Below are 11,052 nucleotides of genomic sequence, written 5' to 3'. Positions count from 1 at the left end.
CACTTGGACCAAAATTTGGCAGTGTATCCTTTAAAGTCTGACAAACTGAGTTTGATATTAAACACCTAAAACTGATTCTCTTTCAAAATATCTTGGAAAAAAACAACGAAAAACTAAAAGGTTTATGGGAGAGCGGAGAGGGGAAAAGAATATATACTAGGTCTTTGGCTTCTGTTCTCCTTTTTTCATAGTGATCTTGAGGTTACACATTAAGGCATTATTTCTGTGATAAACAGCTGAACTTCATTTTCTAGCTAAAGAACCTCTATTTCAGACTTTGTTGGCAAGAAAACAAGTCCCATCTCTTCTGAAAGTTAACTGTTTCATTCAGGGATGTAGAAACTAGCTAAATCCTTAAAGAAGGCATTTATCTCATGTGGAGAATAAGGTCTTACAACCTATTATCTCCTATCTAGCATCAAATGAAGATGGAGGATCATACAAAGCTACCATTTTTAACCTTCAGCAGATATCACCTTTCTCCTCCAACTCAAAAGATACCAGTTCATGTCATTAGGGTTTAGAGCAATAGTTCATGTAACTGGGTCTGGCGCTATATATATATATATATATATATATATATATATATATATATATATACACATATATATACACACACATATATATACACACACACACATATATATGAAAGAAGAAGCAGTTGCCATTACAAAGCACTTAAAATTCTAGAGAAAATGTTCCATCATGAACATTTTAAAATACTTTAACTTGAAGTGCAGGTACCTACCCTGTATTAAAAGTTGCTGCATAAAGACATCTAGTAGTACCAGATAAATTAGGTAGAATTTTAACAATATTAGGTTTTGTAGCCCTACTGAAAATTTAGCACAGCCAGCACAAGTCACAAGTACCGTTCTAGGTATTAACATTTAAAACTCATTGTCAATGTCCCAAACGTCACCAGAGAGGGCATTTGCAGCTCCCTGAATTGTCCAAGTTGCTAAAGCCAACTGGTTTCTCAACAGTGTTTCATTAAAAGCATTGTTATTTTTTCGACGCAGCTTCAGGTGTTCTAGTAAAGCCGACAGAGTGTGAGAGCCAGAGCCCCAGAAGATATGTCGGAAAGGAGAATCTCTTGGAGATACATAGGGTGAGAGGAAGTGATATTCCACCTAAAAAACAAAACAGACAAGAGAGCTTACAGTGTTATGACTTTTGTTGTGAGGAAAGGACCCAGTGGAGTAAAACCACCACCATTCTCCCACTTCAAACATTAAAATTTCCCTGAATTTAATGCTGAGAACCAGGCTACTAATCTTCTAAAGTTAAAAGTATAAAGCCAAATGTTTACCAATTCCTTTGTAAGAGCAACCTTTTTTTTTTTTGGTTGGAGCACAAATATGAAAGGTTTATGAGGTTCTGCTATCATAGAATCTTCTTTCAAGCAGACAAGGATAAAAGCAGTTATGGGCTGGATTAGGCCAACAGAAATAGAGAAAATGACAGCTAAAAATGATTAATGATCTCTTCTTTAAAATGTTTTTAAAGCATATGAAAATCACTACTAGGTCAAATGACTCTGGTATTTCCAATTTTGATGTTGGTTTTCAGTTCTCGTAAGATTTAAAATCCGTGAATTCTAAAGAAGCAAAGGATTCTAGGCTCCTCAAGTTATTACTGTATTTTTTAGAAATGTAAGATTTACACACTAAAAATTAACATATTTTATTTCCTTCTTTTCTAAAAATTTACTTACTCTCATGATGCGGTCATTGATTTCTCTCATGACAAATCTGTTTGTTCTCTCTGCATTCTTATAATCTGTTGTTAGTCTAGAAGTAGCACGAAAAAAATCTCCACGAGCAGAATATAGCCACTGTAGATTCAGACCCATCTCCTGAAGCAAAAGACATTCCATTAACTATTAGGTGTTATATCTCTAAGGATTCTAGATATCTTTCTAATTTAGGCGAGGCAACTGAGATTCTGATAAAAGGGGGTGACTCCCAGACAAGTGCAAGATCGAGAGAAAGTGAGACGAAAGCACCTTGTACTGGGGTTTCCCAAGCTCTGTTATTAGCACTTCGCTCCTATTTCAGCCCAGAATATAGTATAAGAATCACTCTTAGTCTCATGAGAAAACCATCCTCATCAAACAAATTTAACGTAATTGCCCTGGCTGGTGTGGCTCCGTGGACCGAGTGCGGGACTGTGAACCAGAAGGTCACCAGTTTGGTTCCTGGTCAGGGCACAGGCCTGGGTTGCGGGCCAGGTCACAAGAGGCAATCAATTGATGTTTCTCTCCTTCTCTCTCTCTCTCTCTCTCTCTCTCTCTCTCTCTCTCTCTCTCTCTCCTCTTTCTCCTCTCTCGAAACATAAGTAAAATCTTTAAAAATTAAATCAATAATTTAACATAACCTATTAGTCGAAGTGTATAATCCTGTGTAGTATATAGTTTCCAGTTCAATTTCCCTATGAACACTTGGAAGCATTTCAGTTCAACAAACTTCAGATCTAGTTATTTCCATCTGGTTAAGCCCCATTTTCTGGTCAGTTACAATTTGTTTCAAGAAAGCCATCATAATTAAGATTTGGTTATCAGTTGGAAACCACTTTTAATTTTTTTTTTATTTATTTAGATTTTATTTATTTTTAGAGAGAAGGGAGGGGAGAAAGGGAGAGAAACATGGATGTGGCAAGAGATAGACCAATCGGTTGCCTCTTGTATGGCCAACTGGGGACCTGGCTCACAGCCCAAGCATGTGCCCTGACTGGGAAACAAACTGGCTACTCTTGGGGTCACAGGCCGACGCTTAATCCACTGAGCCACAACATCCAGGGCCCACTTTTAATTTTATCAAACGTTTCAAAACTACACAGAATGAACACTAAATAAGACTATGACTAACTATTGGCTGTGTTCTCTCTCCATCCATGTCATCTCCAAAAGGCATATATATCCAAACTCATAGATTCAAAGTCATGGTTGAGATCTTTACAGACTCTGGGTCCTAGCTCTTTACAGGTTGCTTAGAATACATGAACAATAGAGAACTTAACATCATTCTAGATTCTGAAATACTTGCTATGGCCTATCCTAGATCTATAACCTATAGCCTCCCAACTTCCCTTTCAAATGAGTTGTGGAGTCTAAGCAAAATTATACCTCAGTTCACTTTAAAATGTATTTTGGTTACCAATCATGTCCCTCCTCAGGAACAACTAAACATACTTTGTCAAACTGCTTTAATACTGCAGCAATATAAATCTGTTTTTAATTAGTGCTCACCTTTATGTCTGTTCTGAACTGGTTCATATCTCTGACAAATGCAAGTATTTCCTCATTATACATGTCATAATTCAGGTTCAATTCAACATCATGGGTAAGTTTCATCATGAGCTGACCAGCCACTTCCGCTGCACCACGTGCCATTTTGTTCAGCTCAGGGACCCTCCGATAGAGTTCCTCATAGGTATCCAGGGTAGTACCTAAGTAAGGATAATCTGAGTCCTGGAAAACAAAGTGAGGTTTATGTACTGAAGTGGGTTAAAAGAGTAGGTGCCTCACATTCCAGTTATACCATAAAGGTAATAACTGAAGTTATTCCTTGCTTCTAATATATTCCTTAACCCCAATTTTATCCCTTATCCACTACTTTAAGAAGATACCATTTTTGCTACTTTCTCTGAACCTAACCTACTCCAAGAATGATCCTTTCTTCTAGGTTCTATAGAATCCCTATAAGTTCTATCTAGGTTCTATAAGTCCCATTACATGAGACACTCAGAACAGATTTCTAGCCAAATTCCTTCAAGTTGTACCCTTGTTATCTTCTCTCTGGCCCATTTTAATGAGGAAAAAAGAGAGCATAGATGAAATGTACTTTTAATATAAAAAGTTACTGCTACTCTTAAACTAAAATTTGCCCTTTTCTTAATCACGCAGCACTTGATCCATTCATACAATTTTACCTTTCTAACAAGAATGATGCTCACAAGAACTTCTACCTTCATTAGACAACTTCAGCGACTATTTCTTCAGTTCTAGTCCCTACTACTGTCTATGGTGACAATCCTTTGGTCTGACCTCAGTTCTTTACTTTCAGACTGTACGTTTCCATATTATCTCTACCTCGAAGCCAACACTGCTAGGTTTTGACCACCTGGGAAGTCATTAAGAAATTTATTACAAAACATGACTTCTGAAGGTCAACAGGAATCACCCATAAATTTCCTTAACCAGAAGTAATTATGCATAGCTCTTCCTAATGTACTAAACAGACATCATGACTGGCTATGTCAGTACAATTCATACTGCTGCTCTCACAGATCAAGGGAATTCTACCTATGGAATTCTCCAAATCCGTGCCTTTCATCACTCCCACATTTCAGACCTTTCCCTGTCTCATCCCAGGCTCAGAAGTCTAGTAAGGATCTGGCCCCTCCTGGATCAGCAACTTTGTAACAGCAATTGAAATAAATATAATATGCTAAAGAGGTGGTCAATTTTAGAATAGGCTGTACTAACAAATTCACAGATGATCCACATATTAAAATTTTCCTTGTAAGTATTTTACAGACATCAGCAGTCGCAGCTCCTGCTTAACCAGGGAATGCCCCTGACCACAAGAAATTGGGCAAGTGTCAGTGACTCATGTCAGAACCAGCAGAAACACTGCCTGCACATCCCGTTCCCAGATATTAGCAGTGAAACTGTGGATAGAGCAATTAAACTACATCATGGCGCTTCCAGGCGGTAACACTGAAACCACCCAAGAGCTAAGCTGAGAAACTGCACATCGCCAGAGATTCCTTAGTTCCCCTCTTCCCACGGTTCCCCTATATAAACTGGCCAAGACACCTGAGATGCTAAGACGGTATCAAAGGCATGAGCCTGCCATCTTCTCAGGTTTGTTGACACCTGAATAAACCTCTTTGCTTTCCTTACCAGTGCCTCTCACAAGTTTGGCTTTCATTATGGCAGGCAGCTAAACCTTGGTTTCAATTACAATTTGATGCCAAAGTCAACAGCTTCCACCGTGACCCCTTCTACTACCTCAAAGATCTCTCCACCCTTGAAAGAGCCTGCTGCAGCGCTGCTCTTCATCTTTCTGTTTTTTCTGCCTGTCTTTCAGTGCCTTCTAATTGACTCTTATACAAAGCCAATCTTATTTTCCTGCAACTTGGTCAGTTCAAAGTTCTGCCTCATATCGATCTTACATCTGTTTGTTTTTTGTTTTTCTTACCCATGAACTCTGTTTAAGAACAAATATCTGGAACCATATTTCAAGAGGTAGCAAGAACAGTATTGTCCAGTAGAACTTTGATGAAAATGTTCTGCCTCCACTTTCTAAAGGCAGCTTTGTTATTAAGTGATCTTACTTAATTGCGGTTTTAACAAATAAAATCAAATGCTAATTAAGCTAACTGAGATAACAATTCTATGTTAAACTGATCATAAGGTAGCAGGCAATAGCTGCATGTGTATAACTTCTTAAAACATTTTAAGCAGTCTAGGACACTTGGTCTCAAAACTGATGAAAGATCCAAGATAACGCTTTAGAGTCTTTTAGACTTACCTCACAAAAACAGAAAGATACTGCTGGGATTCCAGAATATGCAAGGAAAGGGAAAGCAGCGTTATCAAAAGAAAGTTTCTCGCTGCAAGGAAAGCAAGAATGTGTTTAGAAAGTTTTCTAAAGACCAGACGGTGCTACCATTCAACTTTACCCCAGCCCCAAATAAGGTCTTAAAATGAATCCCTCTATGTTTAGGTAAGCTCACTGCAAGGTTATGTTTAGATCTCTACCCAACACAGTAGGTGTTACTGCATGATTCTGTTTTTCTATTAGCTGTTCATTCACCTTTCTCAACTTACACTTTTTTGATCCAGTTGCTATCCCGATATAGAGAGAGCCCAGTAACTGGATGTTTCACCTGTAAAATAAGAAATTAATTTATCATTAAAATGAACCTTTCTAAAATGTTCTTTATAAACATTTATAAAATATTAAAATTTTATCTCCTTGAAAAAAATGTTTCAAGACAAAACAATCTCAAATTTCTCAAGTTATTCCTACTAAGCTCGTGCTGTTAGTTCTTTTAGTTGAAATAACATAAAAATGGCTGCCTACATAACTTTTTAAAGGTGGTTTAACCACAATTTTAAAAACCCTCTCCTAGCCCTCAGGATGTGCCTGTCTCACTTCTGAATTCTTCCTTCTAGCACATTTTTATACTATTGCCAGCCCAACCTGCAAACACATTACTGCCTTATTAGAGACCCTATAATAATCACTAGTTTCCCATGGAATCAAGGTCAAGTTCCCTGACCCTTGTTCCCTTTCAACTTTAATCACCCCAATATACATAGCCTCTAATCCTATAAGGCAAATCTGGTTCCTCACTCATTCAAAACTATGGTCAGTGGCACGTCTGTCTTTATCCAATAGATATTTCATCTGGCCTTCTTATTTAAGTCTTAGGGATAGTTTAAGTCCATTTAACACCTTCCTTATACCCTGAATCTTTCAACAATCTCCTGTAAGCACGTACAGTACAGTTTAGGCCGCATGGAATTCTGCTCTATATTCCTAAATAGACTACATATTGTCTTAGATCCGGCCCCTTCATATATCACCTCCCTCACCTCACATGGTTCAACAGGCTGGCGACAAATAAGCCAAGAGCATGACTGAAATCATGCTGCTATAAAATTTCTTCTCAATTCCTATTACTGGTTACTTATAACAGTTTAAATATCAACATTTTTCACCTTAATGTGAATTAGGCAAAAAGTTAAGTTAAACATTTTCATAATTAGGTATACACTTACATCTTGCATCGTTTTCTCAATAAGTGAATACAACAATGGGCTGGCAGAAACCTTGAAGTTGCCGGCACCTGCAAAGAGATTATTTTAACATTGCTCCTTCTCTAGTTAAGCAATTTTCACACCACTACTTATACGACTAGAAGTACTTGGCAAACCGGAAGACAGGAGGACAATAACCTAAATCAGAGGCATATACAACAACTATCCTCTTAATGAGGCAGATAAAAACGTGATTTAGGAGTCAAAATTCTTTAGTGACTGCTAACCTTAATTTGACTCAACTAAAGCTCTTACTTCAGTTTGCATACTTTAATGTCAATGGGTTTTTTTGGGAGGGGGGTGTACCTCTTTGGTTCATCCATGTTAAGGCAGCCATCTCTGCTAGTTATACTAAGCTTGCTACATTCAATACATTCTGCTGCACAGGTAAAATGGCAATGATAACAAATCTAATAAGATTTTGTTTTACTGCAACTCCCTCCTTTTTCTTCCCAATGGAGACATTTCCCTATTCTCAGTTCATCCCTTGGCTATACCTACATTTTTAACATTCAAACTTTAGCCCTGACCAGTGCGGCTCAGTTGGTTAGGCATGTCCCTCAAAGCGTAAGGTCGCTGGTTAGTTTCCCTGTCAGGGCACGGGCGTGGGTTGGGGGGTTCAGACCCAACTGGGGCATGTACAAGAGGGAATCAACAGATGTTTCTTTCCCTCTCTTTTCTCCTCCCTTCCCTTCTCTCTAAAAATAAATAAATAAAATCTTTAATCGGTATTTCCATCTATGATACCACAATCTAGCAATATGCGGACTAGTCTCTAGAAGTACCATTCTATATGGTATTGTTTAGTTCCTTCTGGTCTCAGATATAGTCAAGATTAGTGGTTCTCAAACTTGAGTGCATCAGAACCACCTGGAATGCTTCTTAAATCATAGTTTGCTAAACCTATACTCCGGTTTCTGAGTCAAAAGGACTGGGATAGGGCCTGAAATTTTTTCATTTCTAACAAATTCCCAGGTGATCCTGATGTTACTCATCAGGGAACCACAGTGAGAACCACCCCTCTACACAAGGCAACCTACGTCCATTTTATAACTTAGTCTTTTGATCTGGACATGCCCAATGTAAATTGTAAAAAGCAACAAGTGCTGCTTTAGAAAGGGTTTATTTAATTCATAGATAGTTAATGAAAAGCATACTTACCAAGGACCGCTTTATCCAGATTAATGTAAGTGAAAGCCTTTAAATGCAAGGAGGAAAGGTATCCCTAGAAAAAAAGGAAAAATACTAATGCACTAACATGTATTAATTTAATCATCACACAGTTACCACTATCAGTGGTTTCTTTTTTAAGTTTGGATTCTATTGAAACTAAAATATACAAAGGCAAAAATTATATCTAATAAAATCTATCAAAGCATGGTTTATGGAGGACAAACCAAAGCAATAAAAGTTTGGGTGCCATTCTGGGTATAGTTAATACCTCTAGCCATTCAGTAGCACCGACAGCTCCGAAGTCTCCAGCACTCCAGCTGGCAAAGACAATGCTTCTGCTGGGCTTAAACCCACCTAAGAGACAACAAAATGCTAGTTTCATCTTTGGAAAAGTTACAGGCAGGCAACTGACTTCAGATAAAATCCAAAACTTCTAATTTAAGATGGCAGACTCAAAAATTTTTCCTTTTGAGGCCCCAGGTGGAAAAAAAAAAATTTCAAAAGTGATCTCCATGATCACATTGTAAGAAAATAAATGTTAAATCACTAGGTCGCCGACTGAAATTAGTAATATTGTATGTCTACTATAAGCAATACAAATAAATTTTTGAAAATTAAAAAGGGTAGGCAATCATTTGCAAATGAGATTTCAAGTACATAGCAGGGGGTGGCTTACTGAAAGTCACTTTTTCAACTCTGTTCTTTGGGGACCTTATCTTCTGGACTACGAGATACTTGAAATCACAGTGCATCTTCTTTGAGAACAATTTGCTTAAAAGTAAGTCACTTAAAACACTGGATTACTTTAAAAACAACTGTTATGAAATAGAATAAAAATTCACAGATTTAAGTTACAGCAAAGAGTTTTCAGAGAAATTACATTAGTGACAGTTCCTTTGGGACTATACATACCACTGCCCCCCATCCTTTCCCCTTTACTGCATTATTGTACTTTTGTGTAAAAGTTAAGCACTGCAACCTACCCCATGATCCAAAGAATCAAGAAAGTGATGAAGATTTGCATGTGTGTGTGGGCAGGTGCAGGAGTGGCCAACACCATAGGAGAATGGCTTGAAAGTAAACCTATTTATACATTATAATTTTGTAACGTAACTATAGACTTCAGTACAGAGGTATGCCACGGCTTGCTTTCAGGTAGATTCCTCAGAAGCCATGTTAGTTTTGCCATATCATTCTAGGTATGTTAAACTAGGAATTAGGACCAAATACAGTACTTTCCAATGTCTCAAAAGAAACTGATGATTCCCAGTATAATTAAGACACTGCATGGAAAGCAGTTTCAAAGTCAAAGGCAGGGATACAAGAATATAGTCAGTAATATCGCAGTAACTTTGTATGGTAACAAAGAGTTACTAGACTTATCATGGTAATCACTCCATAAGGTATGTAAAATGTCAAATCACTAAGTCGCACATCTGAAACTAATGTAATATTGTATGTCAACTATCCTTTGTTAAAAAAGTCAAAGGAGCACCAGCCTGTGAACCAAAGGGTCACCAGCTCTCCCCAGTCAGGGCACGTGCCTGAGTTGTGGGCCATGGCTGGGGGCATGTGAGAGGCAGCTGGTCGATGCATCTCTCTCACATCAATGTTTCTCTCCCTTTCTTTCTCCCTCCCTTCCCATCTCTAAAAATAAATAAAATTTTTCAAAATAATTAATTAATTCAAAAAAATCAAAGGCAAATATTACAAAAGGCAATCTGCTTTGCACTTAAGAACTCAGGGTCTAGAAGGAGTGACAAAGGCAAAAGCGAGCAAAGCATATCATAACATTTAAAACTATATGTAGCACATAGTTATTCAAGTCCTCAAAATTTGCACTCTACCTTTTAAGACCATATCAGAAAACATCTGGGCGAGTTCCAACAGGAGAGCTGTCCCCACACTGGACTTCACAGCTCCAGGGCCCCAGGCGTCCCTCTGTGCCCCAACCACAACATAGCGGTCTTAAAAAAAAAAAAAATTACACGATGAGCTCTTAAACTGTTTTCTCAGTCTAGAAAAAGCACATTCATAGAAGGGTAAAAATGGAGTATACGCGTTAAGGAAAAGAGCGCCCTAGGACTCTGAGGATTAAAAACTCACATGACAATACTAATCTTTTTCCTTAATTAGTATTGCTACTCTTTTTCTACATTACCAAGTGAGTTTATTCATAAACTGTATTTGTGCTCACGTACTGTTTAATAAGCAACTGAAGTCCAAGGGCTTTCCATATTAACGTGACTATTTGATTGCATTTAAACAGAAAAATGACCTATTCCCGGGATTGGGAAACTACAGGCCCGCACACCCACTCATTATGTACTGTCTATGGCTGTTTTCATGTTACAATGCCAGAGTTAAATACCTGCAACAGAGACTGTATTGCCTGCAAACTGTTTGTTATCTGCCCTCTCAGGTAGAAATTTGCTTACTGCTGGTCTACTCATTAATTAATTAATTAATTAATTAATTAAAGCTATTCTCTAGTCACAATGGTCAGTTTTTGACAAGTTACTTTCCTAGGGACTTATTAGCTCCCACTGATACTGACACTGAAACGATCCCCATTAGGACAGACAAGATAGCGTTTCACAAAGCCAAGCCAGCCTCCCGGCATGCCCTCCTCTGGCCGCGTGCTTCAGAAGAGGGGGGAAAACAGAAATACATAAGTAGTTCAATAGAGAGAGACAGAGATAGCTAGAGAGACCAAGAAATAAAAAATAAATATAAACAAGGGTCTTCACCTGGTTCTTCAAAGCCTTTAATAACACCAAAGACATTTAAAATTCTTATCTCTTTCAGTACATTGTTCACAGTGAGTTTCACATTCCTACTCTGTTCTGTTACCAGTTTACATGAAGCATCTGTTTTCCAAGAAGAAGGACAGTCTCCATCCATATTTCTAGAAGTAAAAAACAGAAATCATCATTCTGAGTTATTGTTACTTTCCCCAGGTTTACAAATTCAGTCCTCCTTACCATCCACCAATAAAGTCCTAGGTTAAGAAGACTTACAAGAGAACATAGTAAACTTACTCC

General features: G+C 37.9%; 1 protein-coding gene across 5 annotated transcripts in view; it reads right to left on the bottom strand.

Moving 5' to 3' along the window:
- Positions 1-633: 633 nt before the first annotated feature.
- The window catches only part of TFRC (transferrin receptor), a 26,160-nt gene continuing 15,741 nt past the window's right edge, over positions 634-11,052 (bottom strand). For all 5 annotated transcript variants that reach the window (XM_054575149.1, XM_054575150.1, XM_054575148.1 and 2 more), the window contains exons 10-19: positions 10,759-10,916; positions 9,856-9,975; positions 8,277-8,362; positions 7,997-8,060; positions 6,797-6,864; positions 5,840-5,898; positions 5,541-5,622; positions 3,251-3,472; positions 1,718-1,858; positions 634-1,133 (exon numbers count right to left, since the gene is read on the bottom strand). In XM_054575149.1, the coding sequence (XP_054431124.1) occupies positions 891-1,133; positions 1,718-1,858; positions 3,251-3,472; positions 5,541-5,622; positions 5,840-5,898; positions 6,797-6,864; positions 7,997-8,060; positions 8,277-8,362; positions 9,856-9,975; positions 10,759-10,916 (1,243 nt within the window). In that variant the 3' untranslated portion in view covers positions 634-890. The remainder of the gene's footprint in view (positions 1,134-1,717; positions 1,859-3,250; positions 3,473-5,540; positions 5,623-5,839; positions 5,899-6,796; positions 6,865-7,996; positions 8,061-8,276; positions 8,363-9,855; positions 9,976-10,758; positions 10,917-11,052) is intronic.

The sequence above is a fragment of the Pteronotus mesoamericanus genome, unplaced genomic scaffold (assembly GCF_021234165.1).
Source record: "Pteronotus mesoamericanus isolate MK-2021 breed Mesoamerican mustached bat unplaced genomic scaffold, CSHL_Meso_final contig_27, whole genome shotgun sequence".
NCBI lineage: Eukaryota > Metazoa > Chordata > Mammalia > Chiroptera > Mormoopidae > Pteronotus > Pteronotus mesoamericanus.
Note: the sequence above shows the minus strand (reverse complement) of the source record. Positions and strands in the feature narration are given on the sequence as shown.